The following is a 14677-nucleotide window of genomic DNA, read 5'->3' on the forward strand; positions in this document are numbered from 1 at the left end:
CCCTCCCCCCCCCCCTGGTTGAGCAGCACTTTGCTGCATATGGTACCCCTTTTATTAAACCAGTTTGTTAGTGTTCTGGTTACGGTTTCTTCAGTTAGAGGCGCAAACAATGTCTTCATGTTGATCTGTTGTGCAATCCTTGAACCTTGCCATCGGACCTGTCTCCACAGAAACTTTACCTTTTACAAGACCAGAAAACTTCAGCAATATGCAAGTCAACTACTTTTTGAATCTTTCCACTTATACTCCACTTTAACAGGACTTAAAATATTTTCAGGCAACCTCAAAGGCCTAAATCACCCCGTGAAACGTTCCCCACTTTGGAAATAAGCCTATCAAAAAGTGATATAATTTGTGTTAAAAGGAGAACTATGAGGTGAGTGCTTTTCACTCACCTCATAGTTTTAGCCGACCTGTGACAATGAGACTGTCACAGGTCGGCTCAGTAGATCGGGAGGTGAGCGAACACTATGGACTATGGACTTAGACTCCCATTTAACTTGTTAGTCAAGTCCATTTGTCTGATTAGGTTAACAGGATTAACTTGACACTAGATGTAGCTGAGCAGCTTAACATAAGATAGACACTCAGGAGATAATGCCATCATATGGGTCTCCTCTCTCCCCATTGTTTCATTAGGGCACCAGGGGAGAAGAGGTCGGTTTGCATTCTGTTAATGTTTGATTGTATTAGGTTTTTAGACCACCAGAACTGTATAAATACTGTGCTGATTTTCAATAGTCAGTTCCTGTTTTTACTTCAACATTGGTGTTGCCTGATGTTTGGGGTAAATATTTATTATTTAGGGAGATTAGTTTTCCATCCCAATATATTGGTTCCGTCCAATAATTAGGAAGGCTTGGGCTGAGGGCACTGGAATTCGGGTTTCAGCAGAGAGAAAGCTACATAGTGACGGAGGCACCCGGGTCAGGGTGTCGTGTGCTCCGTCACAAGTGGGCTACCATCTTTCCACACAATTTAGAGCTGCCTAATTACAATGGTTCATGAATTTTGATAGTGATGGCAATATTATGTTATTTGTAATGTCATTCAACTAAGCAATACGGGGGAATTAGCTGGCTTTTTGGGAACACTAGTTTCCTGTCCTGTCAAGGTGAGCTTCCGCTCAATTCAACTTATTGTTAAAAATGAGTTAACATACTATATGAAGATAACTCCATACTGACATGAATGTATTTCCTTTAGATATTGGAGGAGCACTTCTCCCATTATCAGCCTTTTCTTTGTGCCTGAGGGTTCTTTGTTGGGGTGGCAGCATCTTCTACAGGGTTTTAACTCCTTAAAGACCAAGGCCATTTCTTGTTTACATGTTATAATCCACATTTTAAGCCTGAAAATTACTTAATGATTTCAAAAGATGTCACCAGCACACCATTGGTTAAGTGAAATTAACAAAAGTCCCTTTTACGCATTAATCTTATGCCTATTTAAAGGGTGGTGTTTGTATGTTGTGGTGTCATTCTGAGCCTGATGAAAGCGACCCTGTGCAGCCCGAAAGCACTTGTATTTGGATGGCATTGTTTTGTCATTAAATTGATTTTTGTTAATTTCACAGAACCAATGGTGTGCTGATGACATTTTTTGAAATCATTGTATATTTCATGGTGCCGCCCGTGGTCACTGAGCACCCACCTGGACTCCACAGGTTACCATCATGATCCGGTAAGGAGTGCAACAATGTACATCTTTATATCTCTAAACATTATTTTCTGAAAGCCAAGATCCCGTAGAATAAAACGGTGGGACGGTGGTAATTGCACATAGCAACATAATGGGATTTGTAGTTTCACCACAGCTGGAGGGCCGGAGGTTTGCTACCCCTGCTTTAGAGCTATATACTCCGCAGCCTGTTGTGTGACTTTGTGGGAACTCCACCAGAAAATAGTTTGAAGATGGTAATCTCTCTCCTAATCATATAGCCAAGTTTTCCCCAAGTTCTAGTACTACTTGGAGAAAGTATGGCCATATAGGGAATCTACTAAATACTCTGTAGTCTTGTAAAGGTCCAACTGGTTTCTGGAGGAAAATATTTCAATGTTATCTCACAAGTGACAGGGATTCTGATCCATCCTACCACTGGTCTAGCCCTGTTAAATTGAGGCATAGAAGACATTCCCTACTAATTTCACATGATAGTCACTCATACACTCTTATCTGCCAGACTGATTATAGCTAAAACACTGGAAGAACGAGGTAGTTCCTACAGTATCCTAAGTTGTCCATGCAGTTCAGCTACATTACAACTATGAGAGATCACTGGCCATAAGGAAGACCTCGCCCTTAGGTTTCTCTGGCTTGGAGAACCCTGGTACGTGTATAAAGATACATAATTAGATATAGTGTATCTTTCTTGCGCTTCAACAATTTTGAAGACTATGCTTTCTGTAATTTGCTTTACCTTTCTGTAACTTTGCTTAAGTTAATATCTCCTGTTCACACTTGTGTGCAGTTTGTTAAATCTGACAATGTGACCAAAGGTTTGTGTCGATTGTATGCTGTAACTTGTCATTTAAAAACAATAGAAATATTAAATATATATTTTTTTTTTTATAAAACAAACCACTGAGGTGACTAGGTCACTGTAGGCAGCAGCAAAGACTAGCCAAGGCAAAAAGCATGTGTCCCTTGGAATAGGAGCAATAGCGGAAATAAATGACCGTATGCTGAAAAAGGCCGTAACAGTTTGTATTGTGCACAAGCATGACACTGCAGCTAGTAATGCAGATAGCAAGACAGCACTTAACTCCCCTGCGTGATAACTCTTTCAAAGTAATAAATCATTGCATCAGAAAAAACCTCTACCATTAGGAAGGAAGGAAGGAAGGAAGGAAGAACGAAAGCACTGGAGTATAAAAGGTGGGCAGCAATATCCAATGGCGCAAGCGAGACTGACTGGGATCTATGAGAAGTTCAGAAGGCACACAAATTCTCCTGTACCAAGCTCAGTATTGCATATAGTGCAAATATAGTCCCGAGTGGGAAGGTCATCTGCAGCCATAGGGTGACCACAAAATTGCCCCACCTCTGGTCCTGGAGCTCAGCAAGAAATACAGAGGCCTGCAGTCCTACACTAAAAAGCAGAGTCCTGTGTTAACTGGAACACAGTTGGGTTGTCACTGCTGGCTGCAGGACTGTCGCAGAGAGAACACCATTACACCTAATGAACTGGGAAAAACTGTGCTCATTGGCTAACTGGAGAGGCTTTGAGGATTTCCAATAACTTTCCTGAATATACCAGTAGCGGTTTAGAGTAAAAAAAAAAAAAAAGTTAAAAAAATTCCAATTCCAATTTATAATGAAAAATAGCAGAAGAAGACAAAAAAACCCATCAATTCTCCTAAAGGACATTAAGTGAAACTGAGCAGGTGAGCCTGGAGGGGTTAAAGCCTCAAAGGGGCTGTCATGTGCCTAGTGTCAATTTTTTTCTGTTAGCAGCAGTATAACTCTTGGTTGCTTATCATTAGACTGTGTCCCTAAAAAGACAATAGAGAAATACAAATTTTTGTACTCTCCATACAATTATTTTCCTTTGAGGGGCACAGCTACTTCACCTTGTAAACTAACGTTCTCTCTTAGACTGAAAGCTAAAAGCAGGTGTGATGTGGGAGGGGTTAAGCCTTAAGGCGGGCTGGCCTACAGTTTTCTATGTGACTATGTGTGTCCATTTCTCCTGTATGTGGCAATACAACCTGGGTTGCTGTGCCCCACAATGGACTCCAAGAAAAGTATTTATTTATGTTAATTAAAACATGACCGATTGAGTTCTTTAAATCTGCCTTAGACCACGGTTTTGTTTTTAGTGCCAAGAAAACTATACAGGTGAAACTCAAATAATTAGAATATCATGCAAAAGTAATTGCAGTAAGTGCTGCAAAAGGGGCCCAAACCAAGTACTGAGTACATATGCATGCTTGTACTTTTCAGAGGTCCGATATTGTTCTATGTACAATCCTTGTTTTATTGATTGCATGTAATAATCTACTTTTTTGAGGTTGTGGATTTGGGGTTCTTGGGGTTTTCATGAGCTGTAAGCCATAATCATCACAATTATGACAAATCACAGCTTGAATTATCTTGCTTTGCATGTAATGAGTCTCATATATTAGTTTCACCTTTTAAGTTGCATTAGTGAAATAAATTAACTTTGCACGATATTCTAATTATCCGAGTTTCACCTGTATGATGCTGCTAATGCTGAAAAAAGAAAAGAACAACTGAGGATACAGTTATCTGTTCCTAACACACCTCTTGCTGGTTCTTCTCTTCATCAAGATTCACCATGCTCCAGCCAACATTCTCCTCTCCATCAGAATCCCCTCCTTCTTTCTCAGATTCGTTTTCTTTCTCAAAGTCCTTTGGAAAAAGTAGCAAAGAGTTAGGCCCCTGTAAGTATAGGGTAACATAATGAAAGCAGAACTAGGTAACTGGAGTTTCAAAAGAGCGCCACATACCATTAAATCCTCTTGATCTTCTCTGTTCCCTGCTAGGCCATAAGTTGGAATCTCCCCAAGTGTTCTGCAGAATTCAGAGGTTGCATTGAACACAATAGATCCTTTCTTATCATCATCCTCTTCTTCATCTTGACTCCGCTGAGAAGTCAGACTTACCATTGAAACAACCTTAAAAGAACAAACATTTAAAGAGCAAATGTGATAAATACCAGTGTGAAGTATAAAGACCACCAAGCCCATTAGCAAGGAACTATGACATGAAAACATTCAGGCTTTTTTCCCCCCCAAATGCCTAAAGCATACGCGATTATCTTGCTATAACAGTTTACACCGCCTGCCTCCTCAGTGCAAGGACAATAATTTAGGTTCGGATACTCTGAGCAATGCTTTAGAATAGGTTCACAAGCAAACAATCAGCTCATCTTCTCCAACAATGATGTAATTACTATTGGGAAAGGTGCACAGCAGCATTTTTCTTTTAGTGTATGTAACAATGTCCAAAACGCTACAACTGTATAAAACGTGGAGCTACTGAAAATTGGAGTTACGTACCTGGTAACTCTGTTTCTAGGAACCTTCCAGGACAGCATTAGAGAGATAGGCTCCTCCCACCGGAACAGGAAACACATCACCCACACTTAGAATAATTAATTCATTAGCAGTTCAGTATTCTGGCTAGAAAAGGCTTTCATCATAGCCAACTAAACTGACCAAATTTCAAGGCACCACTGGCAGCAGAGGAATCGCTGCAGGCTGGCAAGTGAAGTGTATGGAATAATCTCACTTATTGTAATTATATTAAAAATTGATGGGAAGGAGGGGCAGAATCAGGATGATGAACATTAAAGTGCACAGTCTTTACAAATGAAGATCCTGCACAAATCTGATAACTGTAACCATCAATGTTTGTAAGAGTTTAACCCCTTCATGACCACTGACGTACGTTTAAACAGACTCCCGGTGGCTTTTGCCGCCAGGACTCTGTTTAAACTTGTAAATCCGACTGTCTGCTTTAGAGTAGAAGCGATTCTGGCGGCTCAGCTGCCGGCAGATCGCTTCTACAGGCTGGTAAACGGCAGCCACCCCCGCTGTTTTTCCCGGGCTCTGTTGGCCCTCCTACGGGACCGGCTTCTCTGGTGTCGGGGTGGAAAGCTGTGGAGGAGATCGGCGAACCTCTGTGCACCGATCTCCTCCCCGTACTATGGGACCGGGAGAGATGCAGATTACATCACTTCCAGTCCGATAGCCATCAGTGCTGGGCTCCTGAAGCCCAGCAATAAGCTATTGAAGTACAATCTGCACTTCAATAGCTTCTTTCAAGTGTAAAGGTGCCCATACACTGTACGATTCTCGTACGAGAATCGCGGGAAATCCCGCGATCGTACGAGAATCATACAGTGTATGGAAGGCGTGCGACCGTTTCTACTGTACGGTCGCACGTCTTCCATCGAACAAGCAGGCTGGAAAACCCGCCGGGAATCGTACGAAACAACTGACGAATGGGCTGGTGTGCGCACGCGCACACTGCCCGTTTGCCGTGCTTGCAAGCCCGCCCCTCATTGCAGTGATAGCAAGTACGATCTGCCTGTCCAAGATGGGCAGATCGTACATTTTTTTAAGTACTTTACAACCATCGCAAGACTAAGGTCTTGCGATGGTTGTAAAGTGTATGGCCACCTTTAAGGTGATACCAGGGGTCTTCTGGATCCCCAGTATCACCTTAAAGAGTACCGGTCACTGCCAATATGCTATCACATGGGCAGCTTCTAAGCCCCCCTATGTCATAGCAATTACATTAAAAAAAATAAATGATATGTTTTAAAAATAAATAAAATTAATGTAAAACATTTTTTTTTGAAATTCCCACCAGCACGCACGTCTTCACGTAAACACGAATTGGGTGCGTCTACGCATGAAAACGACGATCGCGCTACACATGTTGGGTATCGCCGCACATGCTGGAGAGCAATAATTCTAGGACCAATATTTATGCGCATCTCTAAAGTGATGACCTGTGGGGGCTTTAAAGTGTTGTCTATAAACTTTTTGGGGTACTGAATTTTGTCGCATTTTAACGGCTGCATACAATCTTTTACCTGGGCATGTTGAGTATCTGTTTACTCGTTGTAACCTCATCTTTTATATTTTATAAAACAAATGGGTATTTTATTGTGCTTTGGGGCATTTAAGTGCATTATTCACTGAATTTGGGGGTTTGATAAGGAGTTGCACTAAAATCGTGCAACATAAAAATTTGCAACTGCCCACATTTTATTCTATAGAGTCTTGGCTTTCAGAAAACACAATGTTTAGGGGGTTTTAAGTAATTTCCAGGCCAAAAATGTGGATTATAACATGTAAACAAAAAGGCCTCGGTCATGAAGGGGTTAAAATGTTAAATCTGAAGAACCCGTTAAATTTGCAATACAAAACATTAATATAAGTGTAAAAGGATTTCCTTAAAGCTTCTAGCCGCACCAGGGACTGCCCCCCTATCACCACTAGAGATAAGCTGGAAATTTTGGTGAACTTTAACTCATGTTTACACTATCAATTTCAAGTTCATCAAAACTGACAGTGACTATAGCTACTTAAACGCTGTCACACCCTTCACAGCTCCTCTCCAGCACATAATATCTTCACATAAACCCACCCTGCACTTCTCTCCTGGACATACTGCCCACTGTCATACTTCTCTGCTTTTTTCTCATGCACATACTGTCCACTACCATACCCACTGCCTCTTTCCTAAAAATACTGCCTGCCATCATATCCTTCACACAGCACTCCTGCACTTGGAACGGTCATATCCTCCGAAATAATATTCTACAAATTCTACCCACTGTCACACCCGTCGCTCTCTCTACTACTCATAATGCACACTTTAATCCCCCTTCTTCTGCACATGCCATTACACCCTCCTACACATTGCTCCTAATAAAACAGCTCAACACAATCTCAGATCCCTAACCTTGTTCGTTCTGGAACAGGCACACTTCTGGTAGTGTAAATGATTTCCTTAAAGCAAACCTAAAGTGAATTACACTTACCAGAACCACTGCTGGCACTGCAGAGCAAGTACCACCTACTAGTGCCTGCACATAGGTGAACTTTCCTTTTCAGTCCATTAACCATGAACCACAGGGCACTCTTACATATATATCCTGAATTAAGAATCTGTTCCTGTCCTACCTATAAACCTCACTACTGGCCAGGGAGGTCACCCAGCACAGCGACAGGTCAATCCTCATACTAAAGCCGACCATACACTGCTGTAAATCGAAGGAACTGGGTGGAAAAATGTCAGCCGAAAAGAGACTGCAGCCAATCCAGGATTAGGACAGCTGCAGGCGCCAGCTGTCAGAATACAACAGCCCAGCAAAGGAGATTTTTCCATCTATGCTGTATAGCCTGGTAGGAAAAATACATTTCTGTGCTTTTTGGTTTAGATAAGCTAAGTTGCTTATCAGCAGCACTCTCAGCTACAGAAGCAGTCCCAATTGTAAAAATTCTCATGGGTTATATAAAGATATGAATCAGCTCCACTATCTTTAACCACCTGCTGTCCGGCTGTTGTAATTAAAAGGATGGACAGCGGCTTCTTGAGGGCGGGCGGCGGGCACGAGCGGGAAACCAGCTTTGAAGGTAAACAGCCAGCGATGGCTGTTTACATGCAAGCGTTCAGGTGTCTGTAGAGACGACCGATCGCTTGTAATATGCGTGCGGGTGTGCGCCGCCCCCCCCCCGCTGCTGGCGATCCCAGGCTCCGCTGTTCCCGGTGTGACCCCGGGACCAGCACAGCAGCCGGAGATCAAACGAAGCTCAGTACACGAGCTCCGTTTGATGATCTCTTCTGAATGCAGAAAGTAATGTGTATTACATCACTTCCGCATTCCAATGTCACTCTCCGGTACAGAAACCGGAGAGAAGCTGGTGAAGCAGGTCTCTGCTTCATCAGCTTCCCTGGGGGTCCCAAGGTGACATTAGGGGTCTTAAAGACCCCTGATGTCTCCATAAAGGGGACCTCTCACTGCAAATTGGCTATCACATCACATGTGATAGCAATAAAGTTCAGTGAAAAAAAAAGGTTTAAAAAAATGTTACAAAAAATAAAAAAAAAAAAACACATAAAATCACAAAGCAATAAAAAAAAAAATTTAAGTCCCCCGCCTCCACGTGCACACGCAAACATGCGTCAAGCCCGCCTACGTGCGAAAACGCAGATTACATCCATAGTGCCGCACATGTTACATCTCGCCGCGAACGTCGGAATGAGAGCAATAATTCTAGGGCCATAAATCACTGATAACACTAAACTGATGAGCGGTAAAAGCTTTTAAAGCGTTGGCTATGGTCAATTTTGAGTATGGTAGTTTCTTGCAATTTAACAGGTGCTCGCAATTTTAAAGCTTGACATGTTTGGTGTCTATTTACCCGACGTGACCCCCGTCTTTTATATTTTACCAAAAAATTGGGTAATAAATGTTTTATAACAACGTAGGGAGAACAGGTTTTTTTTTCAAAATTTTCGGTACTTTTTTCATTATACAGTAAAAAAATACCACCAAAACAAAAGCTCTATCTGTGCCTAAAAAAAAAAATTGTATAAAATTCATTTCAGTACAGCGTTGCATGACGGAATAAATGTCAGTCAAAGTACCTCAGCGCTGAAAACGGAAAAATGGCCTGGACAGGAAGGGGGTATAAACACCCAGGTCAGCAAGTGGTTAACTAAACAAATGTCTTTGCTTAGACCATGGTAGTTCATTTACCTTTTATATTTTGTTAGTCACATATGACTTATAACATCCAATGCTTTCCACAAAGCAGACAATGACAAATACTGGGCACCCATACCTTCTCAGTAGCATCCTTCTGCTGCTGCAGCTGTTTTAGACGTCTACTTTTATCTAGCTGGTTTTTTAACTCTATCTCCAATTCATCTTCTTCCAAAACCACGGGGGAGTCTGGCATCTCCTCTGGAAAAGAAACATGATTTAGTTTAGGTTGTAACAGGGAAAAGAAAGAAAAAAAAAAAAAAAAAAAGTAGTACAGTAGAAGTAGAACAAAAACGGTCATGACACATTTTTTAATATATTTCACATATTCTACATCAAAATCCTGTCCAAGAATAAATAATAAGATATTTGTGCGATACCGGCCCGTTCGGCAGTTGTCGAACAAGCATTTCACTAACTCCAGCCTGCTTGTTCGACGGAAGACCTTACAGTAGAAACGGTCGCACGCCTTCCATTTACCGTATTTTGCGGTCCATAAGACGCACCGGACCATAGGACGCAGGGAGGTCCGGCGCGTCTTATGGACCGCAAAATACGGTAGCTTCTGACACAGCTTCTATGACAGAAGCTGTGACAGAAGCTGCAGTTAGTGACCGCTGAGACAGGTGGCGCTGTGATTACAGCGCCACGGTCTCAGTGATCACACAGAGCAGACAAAGAAAGTCAGTTCTTCGTCTGCTCTATGGTGATCTCCATCGTCGCCGCTGCTCGGTTTTAATACGATTGATCTCATTAGATCACTCGTATTAAACAAGCAGTGGCTCCTACTGCTGAATACGATCGCCGCCGCTCGGTTTTAATACGAGTGATCTCATTAGATCACTCGCATTAAACGAGCAGTGGCTCCTACTACTCGCCCGGCACCTGAAACTGCATGTCTCGGGCGTCGGGATTCGCTCCATAAGACGCAGGCACATTTTCCCCCTCCTTTTGGGGGGAAAAAAGTGCGTCTTATGGAGCGAAAAATATGGTACTTTGCGATTATCCCGGGATTTCCCGCGATTCTCGTACGATAATCGTACAGTGTATGGGCACCTTTATGGATATGACTAAATCAAATACAGAATACACACCTGTGCATTTATCATTCAGAGATCTCCAACTGAGGATCCCCTCACATACCACAGCCCAGGCCCTTACCCAGATGTGTTTAACCCCTTCATGACTGAGGCCCTTTTTTCCATTTTTGCACCCATGTTATATTCCACATTTTAGGCCTGAAAATGACGTAAAACCACATGTGTGTGCACATGTTACATGACTCAGTTTGCAGGCTCTTATTTTTATGAATCTATTAGGCCAGAATCCTAGAAATTCAAAATTTTCTCCACAGGGGATGTCTTGACACTGGGATTGGATTCTAAAGCAGGCTGCCCCCCTCCCTGTGATCCTGTGTAACACAAACACTGCACACCAGCCCTGCCTTTACGCATAATACCCTTGTCCGGGGGCGCGCCACTATGAATACTAATGAATGGGGAGTTGTAATATACACAGATTTCTTGCACAGCACAGAGGCAACCATTTCCTTGAGGATATGAAGAGGAAAGCTAACACAAAAAATGCTTGTTTCTGGGTTCATATACAGCAACTGCGTATGCCTGCTTTATGTTCAGTGTACATTGTTGGCATGTTTTTTTTACTTTTTAAATACCTTTGCAAAAGGTGGAAATGTGGTTTAACCAGTTGACATCCGCGGTGTTAAACCCCCTTCCCATCCAGGCCATTTTTCAGTATTCAGCGCTGCGGTACTTTGACTGACATTTATTCCGTCATGCAGCGCTGTACTGAAATGAATTTTATACCCTTTTTTGGGGACAGAGAGAGCTTTCTTTTGGTGGTATTTATTCACCACTGGGGTTTTTATTTTTTTACTAAATTAAGGAAAAATTACCAAATTTTTTTTTTAAAAAACAGTTTCCCCTATATTAAAAACATTTATTATTACCCAATTTTTTGGTAAAATATAAAAGACGGGGTCACGTCTGGTAAAAAGACACCAAACATGTCAAGCCTTAAAATTGCGTGCGCGCGAAACCTCAAAAAACAATACCCAAAATTGGCCATAGGCGACGCTTTCAAAGCTGTTACCGCTCATCAGTTTAGTGTTATCAGTGATTGATGGCCCTAAAATGATTGCTCTCACTGCGACGTTCGCGGCGATATGTAACATGTGTAGCACATGTTACATATCGCTTCACCAGCTTCTCTGGGGGTTCTGTAGCCAGAGAGTGACAGCAGAATGTGAAAGTGATGTAATATACATAATTTCCGCATTCTGACACCGGAGAGGAGCTTGGAGGGAGTTGTGTACAGATCTCCTTCTGATCTCGGGTCACAAAGCTGCCCTGCTGGTCCCGGCCCTCCCGGGCACAGAAGAGCTCGGGACCAGAGCTGCAGAGGGTGGGGCGCACAAATGGCATCTCATACAAGCGATCCGTCGGCTCTATAGCCGGCAGATCGCTTGTAAACAGGCATCACTGCCTCTTTTTAAATGTTGACAGTTTACAGCGCGCACAACGGGCTTTAGACGGCCTATTACATCCAGGAGGGTCCCAGCAGGCCGTTTAATTACAAAGCCGGCCAGGAAGCGGTTACAAATACTTGGTAAAAACCTTGGTTACTCACAAACCAGCGACTGAATCCAGGAGAAGTTTAAATGACCAGAGGGGACAAGTACACTGTACGCAGGAGAAAGGCCTAACCAAGGAGGAATCAGGTGTCTCTTGCAAATAGGAACAATGGTGGGTAGATGCTACCTCACTCTGAAAAGGTATTAACAAAGTGCGTAAGGTTGAGACTAAAGATTTAAAAAGGTTAAAGCCCATTTCCACCTTTGCTGAGGCATTTGTAAAAAACATGCCAGCAATGTACACCGAGTGAACATGAAGCAGGCATATGCCGTTCCTGTATATAAACATAGAAACTTATATTTTTTGTTAGCTTTCCTCTTCATACCCTCATGGAAATGGTCGTCTCTGTGCTTTGCAAGCAATGTGTGTATATTACAAGCGAGTTCTCCGAGTGTATTGTGTGCAAAGGCAGAGTTGGTGTTTAGTGATCGTGTTACACATACAGTACATCACTGCACCTCTTCATTACCACAATAAATGCTAATCACTTACAAAAGGTGGAAATAGACTAAGATTAAAATGTCCTGTACTCCCAAGAAAAGATTTTTACAGGTAAATGAAAAAAATACATTTAATTGTACAGTAGAGGACATGGGACCTTTAGTCTTAACCCAGGAACGTCCCAAGTAATCCAACAGCAAAAACACGCTTACAGGCTCACAAGAAACAAATGGGCAGGAAAAAAGAAAAAAGGCATAGATCAGGTTGAACCAGTCACCAGAGCATTCATTGCGAAGGCATAAGGGTCCCCAGATCCATCTGCTTTTTTGGGGAAGAGGGCAAGTTAATGTGCATGAAGCAGGGTGGAGGTAGAGACCGCCACTCTAGTTTATAGCCCCTGGATCCAAAAGTCAGGGGCCCCCTTACCCCCATTTTTGCAAGTGCACTGCAAGGAGGGCTTGGTCCTGGAATTAACGGGCTTAGCCGATCAGGACTTCCTGCAGAACTTTCAAGTTGGAGTCCTTAAAAACAATGTACCGTATGTATTTTTAAGCTTAAAAAACAAACAAAACAAAACAAAAAAAATCGCCAAACAGGCCAATAGAGGGTAAGTAAAAATTGCTCTGGTGCATAAGGGGTATACAGGTATGAGAGTTAAAGTGGTTAAGAAACAAAAGTAAATATTCACTTTGGGCTTAAAAAAAAAATATAGTATTGGACAAAAACCTTTACATCAGTGACCACACCAAAGCATTATCTGATGCACCATTATAAATCTCAATTGAAGAAGGTTGGTCTATATACCCACTGAATTCCCCTCATAATACAATGGAAAAGCCAGGAGGCAAAGACCTACTACAGCAAATAACATATCAATTAATGCAAAATGTTTAAAGGAACAAAACTGCAGGGATCTGTATAACTTTTGCTATTTCAACATCTAAAATACAGTGTTACTAATCTCCAAGTTGTACTGGGGAATAAACTGTATGATACCCATCAAAGATCAGTAATCATTTTATCTTACCATGGTCACTAATGTCCATACGTTCTACTCGAAGGTCATCAGATTGTGGCAAGGCCTCTTTAAATTCAATATTTTCCTGTTCATCATCTGAATCCTCAACACGCCTGCGACCACGTCCCCGAGCCCTAAACAGGTGAATTTAACAGAACACAGCACAAATGTCAACTTTTCTCCAATCAATTTTTGGGCAATGTTTGGGTTATTTCTCATAGTTGCAGCAAGGGGTTCAATGCTCATAGCAAAACAAAGTAAAGTCCTTTGTTTTGGTGGACAGGCCTGTTTGGTGCCGTCAGAATGGTCATCTTTTGAGATGATGTATGAGGGAGTAGAGCAAAGGGCTTTTATAGCATGTAAGAAGGGGACCTTTAGCCCAACAAATTGTATTGAAGGCATTATGAATTGCTAGCTTAGTTGATCAAGAGTCATTTCAGTGTCCAGGCTAAGCATTAAAGGAGAACTATGGGGTTAGGGCTTTTCCCCATAGTTCTCCTTAGGGTAACGGGAGGACACAAACTAGCATCCTCCCGTCACCCAAAGCTCAGTATATCGTGAGCTACAACTCGTGGTATACTGAGATGCCGCAGCGGATCCCGACAATTATGTCTGCATCCACCCAGCTGCGTGAGTGACAGCTGGCTCTCCCTATCTAGAGGCAGAGCCAGCTGTACCCGCCCCCTCCCCCGTCCATTCCGCCAGTCAGCTCTGGAGTATCGAACAGGGGACGGGGGAATCCAGTCCCTCCCGTCACGGCTCTCTGCCGGCACAGGATCGAGAAGTGAGCGAGCACCTGTATGTGTTCGCTCACTTCACGATCTACTGAGCCGACCTGTGACAGTTTCATTGTCACAGGTCGGCTCAGATTATGAGGCGGAGTGAAAATCACTCACCTCAGAATTCTCCTTTAATAGTTGGTCCTGTTCATGGCATCAACAATACTCCGAATATGTTGTGTGTTATACACCCAATCTGGTGCTCTAAGGAAGACATAGTCCTAATCTATTGGCAAATATATCAGTTTTTAAAACATAGATTTGTTTTACAAATGGGTTACTTAAAAAGGAAGTGCAGCAAACAAAGCATAAAGCTTCCTCTGATTGGAACCAGATACCGAGGTGTCTGATAAGGGGACAAGCCACTGTTCTAATCACTTGTTTAGCTTCTTTTTGCACAGATGAATATTGAATTAGTCAAATATGTGAAAGGAGACTACAGGTCCATCTGCTGACTGAACAGAACACTGAATATCAAATGTTCAATATTTTATAATTTCCTGTCAGAAAATAAAGAATGTAGCTTTTTTTTTTT

General features: G+C 42.3%; 1 protein-coding gene across 1 annotated transcript in view; it reads right to left on the reverse strand.

Moving 5' to 3' along the window:
- SART1 (squamous cell carcinoma antigen recognized by T-cells 1) overlaps positions 1 to 14677 on the reverse strand; it is a gene marked incomplete at its 3' end in the record, with an annotated part of 50036 nt that overhangs the window by 5806 nt on the left and 29553 nt on the right. The window contains exons 12-15 of the mRNA XM_018570861.1: positions 13373 to 13497; positions 9330 to 9451; positions 4473 to 4640; positions 4267 to 4374 (exon numbers count right to left, since the gene is read on the reverse strand). Coding sequence (XP_018426363.1) covers positions 4267 to 4374; positions 4473 to 4640; positions 9330 to 9451; positions 13373 to 13497 — 523 coding nt within the window. The remainder of the gene's footprint in view (positions 1 to 4266; positions 4375 to 4472; positions 4641 to 9329; positions 9452 to 13372; positions 13498 to 14677) is intronic.

This window comes from Nanorana parkeri, unplaced genomic scaffold (assembly GCF_000935625.1).
Source record: "Nanorana parkeri isolate BGI_ZX_2015 unplaced genomic scaffold, ASM93562v1 scaffold1616, whole genome shotgun sequence".
NCBI lineage: Eukaryota > Metazoa > Chordata > Amphibia > Anura > Dicroglossidae > Nanorana > Nanorana parkeri.